The sequence below is a fragment of the Ciconia boyciana genome, chromosome 2, assembly GCF_034638445.1.
Source record: "Ciconia boyciana chromosome 2, ASM3463844v1, whole genome shotgun sequence".
Taxonomy (NCBI): Eukaryota; Metazoa; Chordata; class Aves; order Ciconiiformes; family Ciconiidae; genus Ciconia; species Ciconia boyciana.
The window spans coordinates 98,337,887-98,360,168 of record NC_132935.1 but is presented as its reverse complement, the minus strand read 5'-3'; the positions used below and the strand labels follow the sequence as shown (position 1 = coordinate 98,360,168).

Sequence of the window (22,282 nt, the reverse complement as noted above, 5' to 3'; positions counted from 1 at the left end):
AAAAAAAACAAGCACTGATGACACTGAAGGTGTTGAGCAGTTTCAGCCCTGAAAGGGAATCAATAACTCCTGTTCTGAGAAGAGAGATGCACTGAATCAGGATTAGAAGTGGCCGTTAGTGTTATTGCTTCCAGACTTGCCAGTGAGTGTTCCTCCAATCACTATTTGAGTGAAGGCTCCAAACATTTTTTTGGTTTACTTTTTAATTTAAAAAAGCCTTTCTCCATCAATAGGTAGGCCTCGGAGCTGCACAGACGAGAGACAGAGATCTACTTTCACAGAATCACAGAAGGACCGAGGTTGGCAGAGACCTCTGGGGGTCATCTGGTCCAACCAACCCCCCCGCTCAACCAGGGCGACCTACAGCCGGTTGCCCAGGACCGTGTCCAGATGGCTTTTGAAGGTCTCCAAGGAGGGAGACTCCACCGCCTCTCTGGGCAATCTGTGCCAGTGCTCGGTCACCCTCACAGTAAAAACCTTCACGTTTCCACATGAGCAACAGTAATTTTAGTGAAACATTTCAGTGTATGTGGGGTGGATCCTCAAATGCTGCTCCACTTTAATGTCAGCTGAAGTTAGTGTGCAGCTTTTTCAGATCATGCACAAAGAAAGACCAGGAGTGCTTCTTTAATGGAGTGCATTATTTATTCTGAGCTATGCTGAAGGAGGGGAGTTCTCTAGAGAACAGTGGTTTAACTCCATGCTTCTTTCACTGATCTGGTAAGAGACATTTGTGTGTATCTTAATGGATCCATTTTCAAGCTTTCACTGTGGGTTTATGAGGGATACAGTTTATGCAGAAAACTTACTGAATTCCCGAAAGACTGCAAGTATGAATCTGGCTAACTTATGCTCAGTTAATTTTTGGTGATGTCTGCTCAGTTGAACATAATGCTTTAGCTCGGAGGCCTCTTTCCCAGGGGAGCAGGAGAACAGCAAAATGTGAGCTTTCACTGTCCCCAGCATGGGCCGAGCAGGGTGAGGTTGAGGCAAGATACCTTTGAAGTCCCAACCTAGAGCAGAGTCCACCCTTTGGGAAACCTTGGTCTGTGCCTCCAGTGATTGTAGTCAGCCTGGAGTTTGGCATATGTGGCTAACAGTTGCTCTTTGACCTCTTGAAGTGAAACACCGCAATAGTTGTAGTGTCCAGCTAGGCGCTTTTAGTGGGCAGTCCAAGTTTGGTCATTTATCTACTATCGACTAGTAGTTCCTTACAGATTATTTCGACGTTGCACATGGATGAGCCTCCTACTGAAATCTCTGGCTAGGTGATGCGGGGAAGGGCTTACCTTTGCTATTTGTTTTCTGTTACCTCTATGTCATTGCAGGAGGAGTGTGGTAACAAGTCATCTGATGGTCATTTTTTCCTGAAAAGCTTGAAAATGATGTATTTTGTCTTTATTTACATTATTTCTCCTTGACTGGCGGAGTATGTAGCTGCTTGCTGCATGCTTGTTTGTTCATATAGAACTAGCTGCTGCATATGTTTGGGGATTTCCCCCCCCCCCCCCTTCCCCTCCTGTTTATCCCGGAGACAACAGAAACAACACTGAAGCATTCACTTGGGAGAGTGAAAGCTCCCCCATCAAGCCTCTCCCTGCCAAATATCTTCATGGGCTTTACAAACAAGAAAAATAAGCTTAACTTGGTCCAGTTCTCCCCTCAAGCAGCACTTTCTTTCTAGAGAGGTTTAAAGCAATGCCACATGTCTGTGCTCTCCCATGTTGCATGTACCAGTTCTTTTCCAGCTGATGTCCAAATGTGATGGAAACTCCAGATAAGAAAAGTAATGGCAGATGTCAGAGGATGATGCTGGAAAAATGATGAATGATTTGAACTTTAGTAAGGGGCTGGAGAGTACGGAACGAAAAGCAGGAGAGTATGGAGACAAAAGTGGCTGAAATGCAGCAATTCAGAGGCTGATAAAGTAACAGTGATGCAGAGCAGGGTCCTGTGGATAGGAGATCAATGTTCATCGCCCTGTGGGACAGATGGGACAACTTCAGTTGAAGATGCCTTTCTGAACACCAGAGCTCCTAACCACGTGGCACAAATTTACTGAAAAGCCACGCTTTCATTCATTCTGCCACTCGGGGAAGAATTTTGTAGGCAATTTTGTACAATTTGTAGGCAACGCTTGCCAGCGTGGGCATAGGATGGTGTTGCACCATCTGCATCTTGCCCTGACAGCTGCTTAACGGGTGCTGGTGATGTCCATACACACACCAGAAGCTGTCGGCTCACACTGCTCAGGAGTAGGGCGGCTGCTTTGTCCCATGCAGACCAGCTGGACTGTGCGACCAGGCCACCGCCACACTGTTGTTTCAGACGTAGTTGCCTGGAAGCCTTGTTCCAAGGCACAAGAGGGAGGAATGGGGGTGAGGAAGACGATGGCAGAGGAATCTCACCCCATACCTGCGCTGAGGGCACTGAGCTCTTAGCCAGGCACTGCCAAATAGCATGGCGCGTTGGTGCATGCACGCTGCTCAGTGAGTGCTCTGCTGGGCTCGTGTGTGACGGCATTGGGCTTCCAGTGCCTTTGTGGGATTTGCTCAGTGGGCTCAGCATGTTTCCCTCTTCCTTCTGTCGCTGCCCCCCCGCCAAATCTAGATGCCTAGTGGCCATTATTTTGGACTTAAGATCAGCTCTTGGGCACGTGTGCACATGGACATGTGTGGATCTAGCTTTTACATTCTAAACTGGTTGTTAAACAGATATGTCTGTCTCCTACTTCTCAGGGTTAATGTATCCACATATGTAAAACTCAGACACTCATCAAATAGATGTTAAAATAGAAATTGTTGTCTCTCATGCCCCATTAACAGGGAATTTTGCAAGAGAGGGACTGCAGGGTGCACCTGGCTGTTGGTTGTTCCTGTGGGCCTGCTCTCCTAAGTTGTTTCTGAAGTGTTTTGAAGCAGCTGGTAAAGGTAGCACAAATGCTATGGCTGAGCTGGTCACCAAGGGCTGCCTGTTTAATGGAGAATTGATTTTTTTTTTCCAGCCCTCCTCTTTGTTTCCTGCCTAAAGATGGCATTAGATTGCAATTTGATTGCTAGTTATTACATGGACTTTACTGAAGATGCACACGTCTCTTTCCTTAGACTGGTTTTATGAAATGCTTCAGTTAAAACATAAAAAGCCCACTATATAATGTTGCTGGCAGCCATAGCTAGTTGTGGGGGAAGGGGATCTTTCGTCAAAAACTAGGATTTTTTTTTTTACTTCATTTATTTATCCAAACCTCACTGGATAGCTACAAACTTGTTGGCTGCCAGAATGGAAATACATACAAACACACACAAACAAGGATTGTAAGTAGGTTACTGAAAACTTACCCAAATGGAAACAAACAAAAAAGTGAGAGTTTTGGTCATGTTGTGTCTCCATATCAGCGATGGAAAGGAGCAGAATTTGGTCAGTTAAAGTGTGTGGACCTTTCATTTCTGTGTAATTGGAAGGCTCTGTGTGCACTAGGGGAGGGGAGCTGCTCCCACCTGCCAGTTACAGTGAGGATGCTGGGTGCTAAGTGTTTCTTTGGGGTCAGAATTTTTGCACCATCAATTATGAAAACTAAACAGCCTAAGCAGAGCTGTTACCTTCCGTGTTTTCTGCAGGCTAGTGAGACTGTTTGAAGGTACATGCTTATTCTTGTGAAGGAGGTTTTTCCTTCCCTTTTCACTACACAGAGGCTGCAGTTTGTCACAACCTGGAATGCTGTGCAACCACTGAAGCTACTCAGGGGAAAGAAAAGAGGGGAAAAAAAAAAAAGATGAAAAGGCGATATGAAGGTAGCTGGATGTGCAGGTCTGGCTCCTCTGCTGAACAGCAATAGCACTCGCTGGTACTACTCAGTGGCAGTTTCTCTAACCACAGGGTATTGCATATTGGAGAAAGGCTTGTGAACAGGGAAGGGAGAGGAGAGTTGGCAGATGCTGCACGTTGACCCTGGCAGTAGGCACTTGACGGAGCATACCCTGTACTGACAACATTGTGGGGAGAGGTAGTTTTCGTTTGTGTTGGTGTGTGCGTGTCTAGTGCAGACTGTTGGTTTTGTTCTTTATTAGCCTGGTGTCGGGTACAACTTTAGCAGCTGAGGTACCAGCCACCTTCCTTTGCACACCTTCGCTGAACCAGCTCACAGAGACGGCACTAGCGGCTCAGCCGATACAGCGTCCCATCGATCTGCTCTGGTAAGTCTTGCTCTTTTGCTTTGCTCCCCGCTGAGGTGTGGGCACGCTGTGGTCACTGCAGCTGCCAGGCTGCAGCGCCGAGCCTGGCTGGCAGCAGGAGGGCTGGTATCCTCGACTGCATCCGTGTGTTACGCTATCGGCCACTGGGACAGAGGGTGATAAAATACACAGGCACAGGAATGCTTTTTTTTAAATGAATTTTTTTAAGAAACTGCATACATCAGAGACAAACAATAATTTAAATACCATGCAGTTTCAGTATGTACAAAAACTAGGACATAGAGATCCAGTTTAATTTTTTCTAGTTATTTACATTGTTTTCATACAGCCATAATCTGTTAAATTACAATACTGGAAGAGCACATGATTGACAGCCACCACACTCACTCCTATACAAAGACAAACTATATACATACACTTGGATATCAACTGGAAAATGCAACGGGTGCAGGAGTAACTGGGACACATGGGAATGCAGGTAATGTGCCCGTCACCTCCTCTTGGTTTACAGAAGTTGTTCCAAGCTCAAGCAGACTGAACACCTGGGAAAAATAATTTGTCCCCTTTTTCTTTCCTGATTTTTTTTTACTAGCCTAGTCATCTCCAATGGCTATTTGTACAAAGTGATTTTATTTGCAGGCACGTTAGGGAGCCCACGCTCACGTATAACTATGGGTTTCCATCTCGCCCTTTTTTTTTTTTTTGTGTTAGTGCAAGCTTTCACTAGGCATGTTGGAAATGCTCCCCCTCTGTTGGTTTATAGTGTTTCCACTGTACAGGCGGCATTGTAGAAGTAAGGAAGGGTGAGTTTGGTGACTAGTTGCAGTGATGACAAAGTGCTGTGGTTACATATAAGTATTGTGCTGAAATATATTTGTCTAATGGGCTGACTAAATAGTTTCAGTTAAAATAGTTAGAAGTCTATCATATTCTTTTCCCCCCTTCCTTCTCTTCTGATAAGTGTGCACTAGGAATTGTCTAGACACAAAAGCTGACCTGAGCCCCATCCCAGCGAACCTGCAGCCTGAAACTTCTTCAGCTTGCAAGTACCTAACCAGTGGGGTGTAGGGTGGGGAAAGGCCACAATGCTGACCTTCCCTGGTAGTCATTGCCAGGTCCCTATAGCCCGCTGCTGGCGAGGGTGTAGGTGGGAGGGCGATGCCACCATTGTGTTCCTCATCATCACTTTTTTCCAAACAATCAAAACTTTTGTCTAGACATTTTGGAGTTGCTTTTCCAATCCCTGCCACCTCCGCAGCTTCCCCCCCCCCATTTTCCACCTCTTCTTTCCATAGGCTGTCGAACAGATGTCACAATACTTGCACATTGTAAGTATGAATAACCCATCAGGATTCAGTAGATTATAACCAAAATGTTTCTCTTCCTTGACTAGAATATTATCTCTGTTATCAGCCCTGGAGATGGATGATTGGAATAGCCATTTTTGTTCTGCGTTGATTTTTCCATTCTCTAAACCTGATGTAATTTCTTTATTACTACTGTTAATCTCCTCCTAATATGAATGAAGATGACTGGTGTTAACTGCAATGTTAACAGAGTCTCCGCAGGAATGCCATCATCTTTGTCCTACATACAATCCAGGTTGAAGGGGGGGAAACTGTGACTGTTTGGTTGTTTTTTTTCACTCCCAACAGAATCACAACTACTTTGCCGTGAGAGAGATGGCTTTCACAGATGAGAAAACAAGTGCTCAAGAAAACATTTTTAAAAAAGGACTAGCTGTTCCCCAGTCTGCTTGCAACTTCCCATGGGTGCCAGAGGTGGGCATGCAAACTGAGGACATGCTGCAGTGTTCAGGCACTGAAAGGTTGTTGAAGAATGCCTCACCAAAGGGTAACTTTGCAAAACACCCAGATCCACTGAAGCTAAAACCAGATCAAGTGCCAGTTCTGCGATGCTTACTACAGTGCCAAACACTTTATATGGCTTCTTTCTCCTCCTCCCTTTTCAGTAATAAGCTCTACTTGCTATTTGGGAGAAATATGGCGGTTCTTCCACTGTGTCCTGGTGTCTGCTCAGCCAGGAGTTTAACATCATTAAAAAAAAAAAGAAAAAAGCATTGCCACATGTAGCTGCCCTGGGGACAGCATGAATCCTGAGGCAGACAGCACGCAACAACTTGCTAAGCGGTCAGCAGGGACCTGCCTTGGGCCCATCCAGATGAAGGCAGGGTGGTTGGGGAACGTCTGGCTGTCACCCAGGACTTGGCTGTTACATACCTCAACCAGTGCTTGAGGACTTATTTAGGCCACCAGAGTGGCAGGCGTGGGCACTGCTGGGGTCCATGCCCACGAGGGACGGCGGCAATACCCAGAGTGACATTGCCCGCAGACTACCTGTTCCCCTGGGGACTCTAGCACTGACAACAGACTGACAACAGCAGTCTGCTACTTCCACCTCTTTCCTCTTCATTTAATCATAAAATGAAAAAAAAAAAAAAATCTCACCTTTTCCTCCTACCAGCCTAATGAGTCCTGTGATTTCTGTCACCGCTGCTCCTTAAATGGCCTCCTTCCCTTTCACACTGAAGCTCTAAGCTAACGATGCCAGGGCAGGTGTGGGATCCATACTGGGAACATGAGGGCTTGTTGCTCTTCAGAACAGCTGTGTTGCAGAGCCCTTTCCTAATGCCATGTGTGTGTAGTCAAAAGCCTAGAGTTTTGTTTTCCCTTTTTAAAGCTGTGATGCAGTCTTGTTATGCGTGCATGTGTATGTGAATGAATTTAAAAACATGAACTACAGCTTTTCATGAAAATAACCCCAAAGCAGTGTATTCCTGGCTAGTAGATAAGTGCTCTGTCTTTGCTGCACTGAGCTGGTAATGTTGCACGTTAAAGGCTTCCACTACTGATGAACTTTTATCTAAAGCAACTGTGAGCTGGTGATACAGGGATCACTGTGAGTGTTTCTTCGGAAATCATTACCTGTTCTGGGAAGCGTATCACATCAGAGGTATGCGGCCTCAAAAACGAGGCACCAGAAACCAGCTGGTTTTCACTTTACTTTGTAGCATCTTCCATCCTACAACAGCCAATTCTTATTTAATAGCTAATAATCCATAGCATGGCAAGGACAGCCACAGACGAGAATGAAACGCTTTCGCTCGTCTCTGATGGAGAGCAAATCTGTGAGGTATTGAGTACCACCGCTAAGCATAAATGGAGTACGTTAGCCTCACTGCCAGTGTCGTTTGGCAGGCTGGATGCTAGAACAACCCTATGGTCCTTTTGCTTTACTCCTGCGACCGGAGGAATGAGACGGAGGCCTGAGAAGAGGCAGGAGTGTTGGCACTATGCAGCATTGGCCATTAAATGCTTGCGTGCGAGAGGCTTCTCGGCCCGCAATCAGTAAAGGGCAATGATAGCATGGCATCAGGGGAGGTAGAGAGGGAGCACAGAAGAGTGGATAGATACATGGAAGACAGCAAGAAAGGAGAAAAAAAAAAAAACCAAAACAGAAATAACAACACTGTAGTAAAAAACTTTGGCCTCTCTGTTCAAACTGTCAAAGCAAAATAGCTATTGTGGAAGAAAAAAGGTGTCCTGAAGTAATAATCTGGAACTTCTTACAGTAATGTTGCTACAGTGCTTTGGGCCAGTGGCCCAAAACATGGCATAATAGTTTCTTGCTAGAGCTGGAAAGGAATCCTCGACAATGTTTGCCCCAGCTTGCTGGCGTTATACTAGTTAAGGACTTGATTCTGGGAGGTACTGGCCAAAGTTCAGAAAAGCACTTACACGTGTTCAGCTTCAATTAAGCTTGTCAGATGTGTTCTTGAATGCAGTGAGGCTGTTTGCATGCTTACTTAGTGTTAAGCACACGCTTAAGTTGGTGGGTAAACCAGGCCCAGAGTGACCAGCTCTCTGAGCTCTCCTTGGTCAGTTTGTGTGTTAAACCACTATAATAAAAATAAATTAAAACCAAAACAAAACACCCCTGGATTGCTGTCCTTATGCCTCAGCTGTGGGTACCAGTGACGAGTCTCACCATCAATACCAATGCACCAGACTCCTTTTGTTAGGCCAGGTAACACAATCTGTCATGCTTTTCTCAGTATGAGTTTAGGATCAGTTCTTGAAACACCTGATACAGAGAGGACAGATATCCCTCATCGAACCCCCAGTTCTTCCTGTCGTGTGTCCCTCTGCAGAGCAGGTGGGAACCCAGCCTTTCTCGCTGCTGGGTGCGGGTTGGCTCTCACACAATCATGAGGCTTGGGTGTAAAAACAAACTACAAGCTGAGCAAATGCCATGCAGTGACCATGAAGAGATGGGTTTTGCTTGCTTGTCCTCAACATTCTTGTTGCTTACTGCTGATGGGTTCACAACTGGGTTTGGAAAATTATACTTGAAAGAGATGAAAACAGTTGCTAGAACTGAACCAGCCTTCAGTAGGGAGTCCTGTTCTTTACAGGTGATGCCTTTTTCTACTTAGGAGCTGAAAAATGCCTATCAACTGGCCACAAACTTCTCCAGGGAAAGAAATTCCTTTCTAGTCAGATGATATTCACAGATGGGCTGGCCTGTAGAGGAGTTTTGCTCCTTCACTGTCCTTATAAGGTGCTTGCAGCCTGAAAGGAGTGTTTGGTATAAGTGCTTTAGTGCCATAGGTGCCGGTCTTTTGGAGACTTCACCCAGGCCAGTGATTCCCTGAACACCATCTCAGGGCTCTCTAGAGTTGATGACAGAGGCTTGTCAGGATGAAGGGTGCCTGAAGACGAAATGGATGCACCACCAGCTGGGCTTGAACATGTATGGCAAATCCACATGCCAGGAAAGTCTTATACATAGATGCCAAGTCTTGGCACAATTCCCACCAGGGGTATTTTCTGTTATTGAAGCTTGAACCAGCAGGTCTGATGATGCTGCAGTACCCATCACATGTAAATACAATTCTCCTTTTTTTAATATTTATTTTTCTACTCTTTTTTTTTAAAAAGGCAGTTCAGAAGATTTACATTGTACGTAACAGGGAAGTGAATAATACCAGCACTTATGGTTCCTTTTAGTTATGTTTTGAAGACGGCATAGTAGTCAGGTAGAATTGAACTGCTACGGTCTATGAAACCTAAAACCCAAGGGGGGAAAAAAGGAAGAGAACTAGTAAGATAATATCCTCACATGCATATTGTACATAAAAAAAAATGGATAACTTATTGCTACAGTGACACAATTAGGCAGCTCGATTCCTGCAGCATTGACATCAGCCATGCTGGCACTGCGGACCCAGAACAGACACTCACACTTCCTTGGTCCTCACCAAGCTCACAGTTCATAGGCATAAGCTGCTTGCACCAAAATCTACCAAAGACACTAATACACGTTGGGTCCATCCTATCAGATCCCTGAGCGAGTTATTTCAGATCAGCTAGTCCTCTTTCAGACCACACCCTGCCCGATTCCACAAAAAGTGTCTGGTTTAGACAAACCTGATGCTCTTCAGCCAGGAAGATTTACATACAGTTCAAGTATGATTATTCCTTAATGTCTGAGGCTAAAGAGACAAGTAGAGCTAAAATGGCCACCCTTTCTGCAAGTACACCCTGTGTCAGGAGGCCTGGGTTTGTCAGCTCTGCAAAGGTTTTTTTTTAAGCTTTGATTTTTCACTCTATCATGAATTAATTAATGTGTCCCACTAGTAAAGCAACACATTCTTTGCTCAGCTCTTGCCACTGCTTAATGACATGAATATCTCATTACCTTGCTAATGATTTTATAATGGTGATTTATCTAAGTTTTTTTAAGGGAATTACTCTATTTTGTTTAAGCGCACTTCCTTCAAGTGCATATTTCCTGAAGCCACTTGTCTAACCAGTAAGTCCTGCTGAACTTCAGACAAACCCGTATTCCATTTCCATTTTCCATAGCTATACCTCTGAGTATGCCTGGCCCAGACTTAGTGAGTCAAAGCCACTCGGTGGTTTTCAAAAACAGAGTCACCTCAGAGGGTCACTGCTCACGCCAACAATGGAAGAGAAGCAAAATACTGCCAGAAACCTGCGAAAGCCAAGCAGCTGGAGAGGCTGCTGGAAAACTAAACTAGGCTCTATGTTTGTGGGATGCTAAAGGCCTCATGGAAATCAACAGTGCTCAACGGAGCTCAACTCTTTGTAGCAACATCCCCTTTAAAACAGCCTCATCCTTTCTAAATTTGTCAATGCTCTCCTGGAGGTGTGAGCCAAATGTCCCTCAAAGGCTCGGTCACTGGGGTCAACAGATCTAGGCCAACTGCACACCCTAAAGCTTCTTCCAGACCTCGTGGCTCAAAGGCAGTTGGCTTGTCTCTAGCAGCACTCCGTTATCACAAACCTCAGTGCAACCATCCTAGCACATGCTAGGAAGCAGAAAGGAGATTGTTTCTGCAAGGGAATATATGCATAATACATGTGGTGAATTTTAATATAATTATTAATTTATACACATAAAAATTCCCTAATACAAAATTAATTTTGCCTTAAGCTTTTCTGTATTTTTCTTAAAAGTATTAACTGCATTTTTTATGAGCACCTAGCCGATGAATGTATTAATACAAGGGCAGCTCCAGTTCTGTACCAGATCTCAGTCTCACTTGTCTTCAATACCTAACTCTTGTCTTTAACATCTAACAATGAGTGTGGATTAATGTTGATTTGCAAAGGCCTGACTTCAGCTGAAATGCCTGGAGTTCAGCTCATCTCAGCATCAAAGCCAGAGCAGACTCAGCACGGGCTGTCTGAGGGGACGTGCCCTAACCTCCCAGTGTGCCTTGGCCATAGCCTGTCAGAGAGTAAGGTTGTTAGTTTGAGAGCACGGATAATTCAGTCAGTCTCTACCTTTTTAACTAAAAGAAGCCTAAAAGTGTAAAAAATAGTGCCTCTCTTATAATGCCGATCTTGCTATTTCCCCACTGCATTGCCTATGGCAGGATGTGGAGGGCAGGACCGAGAGATCTGTGTGTGGGACGTGCGTAGCGTGGAACAGCTGTATGCTCGGGGGGGTTGAGTGTACACTCATTCATACCTTGCTACATACTGGCTCTACAAGAGTTCCCTGGCCTCCTTCAGACACCAACACTACTTACTTTTGATATCAGACGAAGAGACATGCAGCTAGAGCATGATGATTTAACAAATAAAATAAAAGGAGGTTACACTTTATTAAACAGACAGCACGTGCCTGCATACTGCTATGTAATGAGGCAGCATGAGTTTGTCTGTGCAAGTTTCTTCTACAGCCTGTAATTCTAAATGTTGTTTAGACCTCATGGTGTGTTCAGTAGGTGTTAGAGAAAGAGCTGCTGGGTTTTTTTTTTTTTAAACAACAGTTTTCATTGATAGTCTTAAAAAATTAATCTCAGCTTACCTTGTTAGATGCCTACTTAATTCATGAACTTCCATTTCAGTGCTTTTAAATTCATTAAGCTCTTTTCGAATGGCTGCCTGCAAAGGACAATTAGACTCATAAATGTATAAATGAGAGAGATGAAAATAAGTTCACTTTCTTCTCAAAACAGTATATTAAAAGTGAAGCAGATAGATAACATTATCAGAGAGAGAAAGAAAAACATAAAAAAGACTTTAAAATGTGAAAAGGAACAGAGATAAACATGTTCTAAATCATGTAAAGGGAAGAGATAAATGCTTCAGTGGAATGGCTCAATTTGAAAACATATCATAGACAATTCAGATACAGAACCCAATTCTGGCGTATTATGTAATCACTTTCAGGTACAAAATCCAAATTAGTATAAGCATGAGGAAAAAAAAATGTGCACCAGAGTTTCTCAAACACTGCTATCTGTTTCAGAGCTGGACTGTGAGTAAACTGGGCCTGGATCCTGTCAGACTCATATTTGAGATGTCTCCTGCCTTTATGCAGTCCTGAATTTCCTTGGGTGAAGTTACCTAAAGTGGCTGAGCTTACCTGGGAGGGAAAGAGGGATGCCTGGCTCCCTGCCCTCCTCTCTGCCTCGGGCTGTGCCCCTCTGCCCTCCTCCTCCCTTCTGACCCAGCTGTGCCATTTACTGAACCGGTTCAATGCACTAATCCAGAAGAAAACTAGCCACAGGCGGTCGTGTTCAGCACCTGCAGGAGACCCAGTCACCTACAGCCTCTGCGGTTTGTCCATAAGGGAAAAGAAAACCATGAGTGACTGGCAGGAAGAGAAATACTGAAGAATATAAAAAAAGAAGAAGGAGTGACTTGGAGGGACTCAGCTTTGTGTTGGAGAGGGTGCTCAGCAGAACTGGCTCAAGTCCCAAGCTCCAAAGTCAAGACTTCTGGCAGCCCTGTGATATTGGTAGCTCACAAGTGGGTTTCACTGTGAGCATATGGAGAGGATGTGCAAGGCGGCTGCTGCAGCCAAATGCTCCCATGGGTCCAAGGTGTGTGCCACTGCCTCTCCGTGTGATGCTGAAATCAGCATCAGTGGCTGCAAGTGGCTGCTCCAGTCAGTGGGACTTGCGTCTGTCAGGAATTTTTCTCAATGAAGGAAATCTAAACTAGTACGAACAGCACGAGCCCAAAACAGGGCTTTTGCAACAGCCTCTGATCCAGTCACCAACTACCTTTGCCTTGACAAGCCCTAAGTGATAGATTTTGCGAGTGTGATCTACAGAAAAGGCCCCTTGTGCTCTTTCTGCACAGCTTTGGTTTTTTATTTACCTTAGAAATGTCTGTCAGGCTCTGCCTCCATCTGTCAGGACAGAGCAATGGCTATGCAGCGGCTCAAGGGCCTACCTTCAGCAGACCAATTTGATGCTTAAGTGACTGTGAAGGAGGCCACCCGGGCTGCTGACTCCCACAAGGTCTGAAATCTGTTCCCTCCCTGCATCTCTCATCTGTTGGAGAGCTTTAAAAGTGCCCTTTTTATTCCTGTAACAGTCAGACCTGGTAAAGATGAAGTCAGAGTGAAGGCAGTTCCCTCCATCCAGCACACAGAGCAAGATCTACTGACAAACAGAAAAGTCCATTACTAAAATTTATTTTTGCAATAAATCTAGCCTGTGCTGACCAATGAAGACAGTTATTGAATCAAAGCTCTGGAAGAAAATAATCTTTTACAGGATGTTGCAGCTTTGTCAGACATTTTAGAGTTGCTTCCAATTTGTCTGGCTGTTTTTTCCAACAGTGGGACACAGTGGTGGGGAAAAGCAAGTCATCTGAATGGCAGAAATCAGAATACCACCTGTATGACCCAAACCCAAAAAATAATGTATCTGCTTCCTTATGCCAGAAGGGGCATTAATATTAGAATGACCAACATTTCTCCTTCTCCTGCTTTGCTTAGAAAAGGTTCACTTGAAAAACTTAAGCCCTTTGCTCTGTGTATTGACTTTGCACATGCATTATAAAAAAGAAAAAGTGACCTCAAAGTACTTTGCCTTAATACTGAATTCTCTACCAGGCTACATTTAATAATTGTATTTAATACTTGTTCTTTTCACAGACACAGGATGAGGAAGGACCTCTCTGGACACCCAGCTGAAGTCTCTCCATGCCGTTCATCCCAGACAGGGATCTTTCAAAGGCTGCAGAACCAGTTGGAGATTTATTCCCTCCCTCATCTACCAATTGGGAGAATATAACTAAGTCAGTTGAGTAAGATCTTGTCTAACATGGTGAGGTAAAATGGGAAAAGCTAATTTAACCCAGTATATTATGGTCTGTGGACAGTCCAGAGGGAGTTTTTCCTTTTTTCAGATCAGTTTATGCTACATTAGCTTATCCAAAGCTAAACTGAAGAAGCCCTGTGTCAAGGAAAAAACCAGTGGTCACAAAACTATACAAGTTCTTTGGTTAAATTATACAGTAGAACGCACTGCCTTTTCCTCTGTGAATAAAACCAAGAGCACCATAAATGAGTGGCATGGCCAGGAGTCCTGCTCCTGTCTCTAAACATTGGACATCATGGCCTCCATCGCTGCATGAGTCCCACAGCAAAGAAACAGTCAGGTACCTGAAAGTCTTTAAAAATTACATGGGCATCATAGAGTGACTAAAGCATGGGAGTCACTGATCAGCCTCATTAGTCCTCTTTTTTTACAGTGGCCATAAAATGTTTAAGTCTTCTTCCTGAGGCACCATTAAGATCCTCAGGATATGACTGTTATAATCTGCCAGCAATTTAACTCCTCTGCCACCAGTGCTGCCACCAGAGACACCACTTAGTGAAGGTCCCACTGGTGCTCAGAGGACAGCGCACTTGATACCAATACACAGCTTTTCTTCATCTGCAGGGCTCATACGATTTCAGTTTAGTGCTTAAAATACTCTGTGGAACTGGGCAGAAATCCTGAGTAAACACCCCTGTCGTAATACACTAGAGAGAAGTTACCTGGCTTCGGTGGGAGATCCTTTTGCCATTATTTGACCTGCTGCCAATTTTGCACCCAGGCCTGCTCTGTCTTGGCATAGCAATTCTGGCAAGTGCTGCTGTCACACTGCTCTGCTAGGTCTTGCAGGTGCTCTCCGCTGGCAGCATTATGTGGCAAGACCAAAACCAACCAACCAACAAACAACAGGGTTTGAGACCTTTCCTCAAAGGGCTTGATATTCTCCCCTCTCTGTTTAAGTGGTATAATGCTGCTAGGCTTGCTGCTGGTTTCCACGCATATAGGAGCCTTCTTGCCAAAGATTTATGACTCAAACAACAAACCTTGTGAATAGGAAGAAACCACAGGTGTGTTGGGAAGGGAACTCAGGTGGAGGTTTATTCCTTGATGGCTGTGGGACCTGTGGGACCTGAGGGATGCTGTTTGCCATGACATGCTCTAGCTGTTCAGATCATGGCTCTCCTGAAGTTGCTCCACTTACTTTGTCGGCGGCTGTGAGTCGTGTCCAGGGTTTGTCCGCCCTCCTGTCGTAGTCCTGCGCGTCTGCCACTTCCACGTAGTCACTGAAGCGGATGAGGATCTTCCTCTCACGTAGCTCTTCTACCGTGGGCCTTTGACTCAGCTGCAGGTTTGAGGAAGGAGTGGAAAAAGACACCAGGACTTCACTTTTTCCTTGCAGAGTGCTGCTTGGGGATTTATTTTACTACAACCATTGTTATGATAATAAGAGGGTTCAGACATTCCCAGTACTGTTGTTTTCATCAACCTTTCACAGAATTGCTACTTGGGAGATAACCCCTTGTTGCAGCACCTTGAATATCATCCCACCTTGCTGCCGGAGCAGCCCACTGTTGCTTGGGAAGCAGCTGTGGCTAGAGACCCCAATCCCTGGCTGCAGTTGGTCACCCCTGGCAGAAATGAGATGTAATGCAAGAAAGTCTTCTAGTGCACCGATGTCTCAGGAAGAGACGAAGACCACAACACAACTTTAAAACTACCTGCACAGGCTGTATGCTCCCCAGCCTGAGAAGAGTCAGGCAAAGGCACCGAGCGGATCCTGCCCTGAATTATGTGCAAAAGGTGACAAACAACTTTCCTTACCATTCTGATATTCTGCACTTGTCCTTACCTCCAGAAAAGGCAGACAGGGTGATGATGACTATTGCTCACTGAACTTTTCACTGTATGCTGCAGCTCAATTTTGTGTCACAGCATATTTGACTCTTAACAGTTTACATTGCATACTACAAGCCAAGAAAAAAAATTGCAAGGGTGGATTGTATCATGTCAAGAAAGCATCTTCATTGTTCCAAAACATTTCTTTCAAATTCCACAGCAGAATAGGCAGCCACAGTCAAAACTCTCCTCTCAGAAACAGTAGCGTGCTGGTAGTCCACATATCGTACAGACAGTTACATGGCTAGGGACAGGAACTGGCTTTCCGAGATCGATTCTCCTTGGATGCACAGCATGTTGGTTAATGTCAAAAGCAATTACACAAGTGTTTCTGAAGAAGGTGCTACATATATGTGTGCATGTGGCTGTATATTAGCTGCAAAAGTTTCCCTATTACAGTGAAACATTTGTAATCATGATATATCAGAAAATATAATATCCTGCTAACAATTAGCTAGACAATATATCATGCTATTCCCACTCACTAGAAATAGGTGTGTTTTGCACTACTTCACCCTTGTGAATAGTGAAAGGTCTAAATATTTCATAAAATGCTTGAGACTCCATTCTGCAAAGGTATTTAGACTCCTGGATCCTGACATGCAACTCCACCTTCCTCCCAAAATAAGTATCTATCTCAGTTCCCTGCATTTCATCTTCCAGGGAGAATTCAGATTCAAAACAGCCAGGATGCTAAGTGGAGGGTGATAAATTTGCGAGATCACAAGAAAGAGAAGCACATGCTTGAAATCCCAGCTTTCTCCAGCATTTGGGTGCTGATGTAAGATAGCTCCACCGTCCCATCCTGCCTCTGGATTTAAATCCCTGTGTCCTTGTTCTTGGCGTGGGTGGTTGCCTCCCTCTTCTCTTTTCAGAAAAGATGGTTGCAACGGGAGGTGACAGTGGGGCTGCTCTCCTTACATGGATAGCCCTGAGCATGCACTCATGAACTGGGTTCAAACACCTCATGTAGAGGGTCTGCAGAGCTGCACTAACGCCCCGCCTGTGAGATGCTCAGGGACAGGAATCATGTTCTACCCCTCCTGGCTGCAGCCCAGCCATTTTGCACACACTGAAGGGAGAGAAATCTCAGAAAGAATGGGTAACGGGGAACATAACTCTACGCTGCCACATAATGCCCTTGCCTAGGACAGCTGGCATCACTCAAGTCACAGCTTGGCAGTTCATGTGTTGTCTCCATAGCCATTTTAGGGTAAACTGCAACATTTAATAGGGGAAAAACTCCTTGCTGGTTTGAAAAAGAGCAATTCTGAAACTTCTGAATATTGCAAAGATTTTAAAACTAGACAGTTTTCTCACACCCACCTTCTTCTATGGGAGGTATGAAGTTTCCCGGGGTGAGCTTCTCTCTGTGTGTGTTTGTCACACAACATTTATAAGCTTCCTCTTATTTCTTCCAAGAGTTTCCCAAGAAAAGCCCCATTTTATATACCCATGTTCAGGCCAGCCATGCTCAAGTCAGCCAAAGTGCATGTATGCAGTGAGGTTAGCAAGAAGCGTGACTTTCTGACTACAGGTTTTAGGGACCTTTTTTTAAAAACCAAAATGCATGGTAGGCATAAACTTTTTTGTTTTTTAGACAACAGGACAAACCTATCTGTGAGCTACAGCACCAAGTCAGAAAAGCCAGAGGGCACAATAAAGTAGATCGAAACACGTATAGATTTAAAAATGTTATTTTTCACTCTAGCGGAACAGAATTGCCTCTTCAGCCTGCAGCCCTGATACCTATGCCTAAGTCACCTGCAAGACAAATACACACTGCAATTAATAGATGGGCTTTTAATAAAAGCAAGCAAACCAAACTGCTATACCATGCTTGGAGTATAATCACAGTTGCGCTATGAGTGAGGCTTCTCTGTCTGACAACTCATCTTGAATGTGATTTCAAATTGCTAGGTTTTTCTAGCAGCCCTAGTGCCAGGAGCTGCAGGTTTGTTAGCGCTGGTGCATTATTACTCAGATAGCACAGCAGAGTTTTGCTTCTGATTGTTTAAAATCTAAGCCCTGACTATGGGAATAGAGAATCTTTATGCTGAAATAATATTATGAGTACACCCCAAAATTTCAAAGAGAAGGGTGAGACTCCATCTTCACTTGCATCAACTGCTTCTTTTCTCACAACAGCATGAATTAAGGATGAATCACCGATATTATCTGTACATTTCTCAGCTTTTATCATTTTAGGAGGGAGCCTAGATGTTGTTTCAAATTAGGATGGAGTTTTTTAAAAAAATACAATGTCTTATTACGTGGAGTATGACGACACCAACAAAATATGAAATCCTGTGAATTAAACTCTGTGTTTCTAAATGGCTACAAGGGAAGCAGGAGCTCCTATAAGCTTTCCAAGCTGGAAGAGAACCTTCACAAAATGACTGGCTCTGTTTCACAGCTTCTGTCAGCTCTTGACATTAGCCGGCTTTCACGTTTGTGCTAATCTAAGTGATTAGCAAGTTTGTACAAAGGAGAAGGCAGGTGGCTGTTTGTATACTGAAGCATGCCATGCCAGGCTGATGTCTAGGTGGTGTCAAGAGCACCAAGAGCCACAGAGGCAGTGGTACTTTTGCCAGCGATGTGAGTTCACTGCTGGTAACTACCTCAATGCTGCACTGGGTCTTAAACAGCTAATTTGGCTTCCTTGTTGTGCTGGGTGCGGGTTAGAATCAAAGAAATGACGGTAAATGTTAAGGGTCACAGGATTAAATAAGACAAATCTGAGGTAAGTTCTCATGTTCTCAAATGCACAAAAACCAAATCAGGTGCATCACCCGCACATTTTACACCACTGAAACTCGCTGCAACCCTTCGTTTGGGTGTGAAGAACAGTGCACTGAGTTATATGTGAAAAAATGTCAAGGGCATGAGCACATTATGAAATTTTAGTGTTAATGTGCATTTTTCATTCTTAGGTGACACCTGAATGTAAGACAGACTGAAAGCTGCTTCTTCTCTTCCTCTGAAGTCATACAACTATTACTGTGTATTATTTTTAGATGCCCTGCTTTTGCTTCAGAAACCTACAACCAGTGCAATTTCAGGTGCTTATACACCCCATCAGAGTGGTGGGCAGTGTCTCCATCCCCACAGAGCAGTTGGAGCAAGCGAAGCACAGAGGCTGAGCAACCAGCTCAAGGTGACCCAGGAGGCCCAGGGCAGAGCTATGAACAGAAAAAAGATGCACTGAATCTCGTGCCAGTGCTCTGACTGTGAAAAAGAGTCCTGAAATCCACAGCTTATACCACATAGTTCATGTATAGGCATAAATCTACATATATTTACATCTATAAATACACACACAAAATATTCAGTACATTAAACCAAAGTGCTGATCTGATCACACTAAATGAAAAGAGAGGGACAACCACACTGAGTGTTTTTCTAACAGCAATTAATTAAAGCTACATTATTTGAACAGTTAACAAACTGCCCCGCCTTTTTCTCATGACACTGCCGAGATTTCTTGTGAGCTGCTAAGCATGAGGGTCTCTCAGTATGTCTGGGCAACTCAGAGCACCCTTAACTCTTAAATAGCTGGGAAAACAGCTTTGCTAACAGATTCTAAGTGGCTCCACTGTAGGTGTCAGTGCAATGTCTGTTCATGATAAGGGCACAGCTCACCTGAGATCTCACCTTGGAGTTTATTTTTATGACCTGTGAGCTGCAGTCTCCTGGGTCAAAATTACTTAATGCTACACAATCCTTCTTGGGCAACAGCTGAGAATAAGCTCTGCTTCTTCTTTCAGGCAGAAAGAATAGGGTACATTCAAAACTTACAGTAAAAGGACACAGTCAAGGACACGATGCAATTGCCTGCACAAGGTGGTGGTGCTCTACACGGGGAGAAAGGCATCTTACTCACTGAGCTGGACTCTTTCTTAGTTACTTCTGTTAATGTCAGAGGGATGTGCATGTGTATGTCTCAACTTTTTCTGGATGTACCTCCTGAGCATATACATTTCTATTTACATATTTGTGAAGAATTCTGAGCTGAGGGAGCAGGACAACTTTGTGGTGAGTTACCTTATTATTTGAGTGTGAACCAGGGCAAAAATCCCTTTTGAAGTAAATGGATTTGTATTAATGCAAAAGCTGTGTAAATGAGGACAGGACCTCCCATGTCTTGTCATGGGAGGTCAAGTTTTCGTCTGTATATTCTGGATCACTGGCGATAAAAATGGGTATCTTTCAAGCTTTGATACTAAATCAATTTGGAAGGGAAGGTTTAACACAAACCCCTTTGTTCTTGGCATGGGAAACGAAGCAAACCCAAGCACCACCACCAGGTAAAGTGGAGGGGGACGTACTCTTGCCAGTCTGGTCTTGGGATTTAGTCAAATGTGAAATGCTGAGTTTGCTCCACTTCAGTCACAATGAAGCTCGTTGTCTTGTCACTTCATCGTTGCCTGCTTTGTTACCTCATTAAAATGTTATGGTTGGTATTAGGGAAGAAACCAAGGTGAAAAATTACAGATCCTAACTAGCAGCGCACACAACCCCCTCCCTCCTTTGCTCCCCACCTTTTGCGGTAAGACATAAGAGCAGGAGGTGATGGAAATGCCCCGAAGACCTTTTCCTCTGACTATAAATGCAGTTTATCCAAATTAGCCACTAACCCCTTTTCTTCTCTGACCTTTTATCCCCTGCCTTCCTCTCACCTCCCTCTGACAAGTCTCACCTCTCTCAAGAGTTCATTATTTTGAACAGCCTGTGCTGATGCAAGCCAGTGGAGGTCAATTAAAGAAAAGATTGAATAGCAAGACGTTTCCCAGGGAGGCACCAGCTTGCTCTCCAGTGAGCAGAGAGCTTAAGTTGTACCGGGGCAGGAATTTAATGGGAGCAAAGATTCCAGATTATTGCACAGATTTTAAGAAATAGCCATACCTCATCACTTTGGTTGTCGTTATTACTGCTACGAGATTTTTTAGTTTTGGAGCTAGACCTCCATGAAAAATTAGCTATTGACAGTGGGGGATAGGAAGCAGTAAACAGCTCTGGGGAACAGGGAGCATGATGTTATTTGAGACAAGAGAAGGTAAGAAAAGAAGAGTTTTATTCCTATTTGCAAGTGATTTGTAACGTGTTCTGTTAGTCCAGGCTATGACTCTCTCTCTGTAATGGAAGTCCTCAGGGGGAGTTCAGGCTTGTGTTAATTGCCTTGGTGCTTGGCCAAATTCACCACAGTTCAGAGAGGATAAATTCTTAGTAGTAATTCCTGGAGGCCCAGATCTCTTCATGGAGGGGACCCGCCTGCTACACTTCTCCCAGAGGCCCTCTGCACGTTAATATTCCTGGAATGGGCTGTGGACCAAGACCAGTGCTCAGAGAAATCCCCCTCCTTATCCACATGTCCCCCCACTCAAACAAAGCTGCTTGGTGGGCCCCGAGGGGCAGGGAGAGGCAGCACGGGGTGGCTGGATGTGCAGAACCCATCCATGGGCATCTCAGTTGACAGGCAAATATGCTTCACCTCTCCTTCCTCGGGCAGGAGGGACATGAGCTACAGAGAAACTGTACCAAGCAGCATTTGCCTCCTTTTTGTTCTTTGAATGGCAGCTATTCCCTATCCCCAGTTAATTTGAAGTTAGATGAGTCTGGGAGGATAAAAAGTGCTTAAAGGGGCAGCTTGCTATAGGTCACCTGAATTTTTTAAAATTTTATTTTAGAAATTGCCTGTCCAGATGATGAATTCAACTGGATACTTATTGCTGACTTTAATAAGGCATCTAGACCAGCAAGGTAATCTTACTTATTACAGCATGTCATGTTACAACTTATCATCATAATACTGTAACAAAATGTCAGTGCTGAAGGAATTTTAAGAACAGCTTTTTAATGGATGAAGTGGGTTGTTCCCTTGAAGTTGGAATAATGCCACCAAAAAAATCGGGGACAGTAGCAATTTCTATAGTGCAAGGTCAAAAGTCTTTTCAGCGGCTTCTGCAGAACCCCCTTCCCTTCTTATTACCAACTACACATGGTTACAAGGAGGCAACGTGGCATACTTTCCTTAAGTTGAATTTACCCTGTAGGCATGTGTGTGCATTAAACCTCAGTGCAAACAGAAAGGTCTGCTGGGCAAAACACTTGCTGTGCTCAATTAAACTTCTGCTTGATCTGAGGTTTAAAATCCTTTGGTAATAAGACTTCAGTACAAATCAACAGAAGGAGCCTGCCACTCTGCTGTAGACACAACGACACATCTGGGACACACTCATGAAAGACAGGGCTGGGGAATAACAACAATTTTTGCAGGATTCACTAGGTGGTTGGCATTTCTAGTTGTTATCTATCCACTTGCACACTTTATTCACTTCTTCCTCTAGTGATTTCTGAGCTTTTATAACAGTATGTTTGGTAGGTGAGAACAAAATTTGTTGTTAGCCCAGGCCTGTGGTTCTTTCCTTAAAATTACAGTGTGTCACTAGAACAATTTACAACAGTTTAAAAAGATGATCAAAATCAAAGAATGCTAAGTCATGTTGCTACCAACTTCACAAATGTGGGGGAGAAAAATCTTTACTAGGGAGGAAGCCAAAAAAGGCTAAAAGGAATGTGA

General features: G+C 44.2%; 1 protein-coding gene across 2 annotated transcripts in view; it reads right to left on the bottom strand.

Moving 5' to 3' along the window:
* Positions 1-7,320: 7,320 nt before the first annotated feature.
* PHACTR1 (phosphatase and actin regulator 1) overlaps positions 7,321-22,282 on the bottom strand; it is a 318,657-nt gene continuing 303,695 nt past the window's right edge. For both annotated transcript variants that reach the window (XM_072851388.1, XM_072851389.1), the window contains 3 exons: positions 15,008-15,148; positions 11,556-11,632; positions 7,321-9,282 (listed from right to left, as the gene is read on the bottom strand). In XM_072851388.1, coding sequence (XP_072707489.1) covers positions 9,267-9,282; positions 11,556-11,632; positions 15,008-15,148 — 234 coding nt within the window. In that variant the 3' untranslated portion in view covers positions 7,321-9,266. The remainder of the gene's footprint in view (positions 9,283-11,555; positions 11,633-15,007; positions 15,149-22,282) is intronic.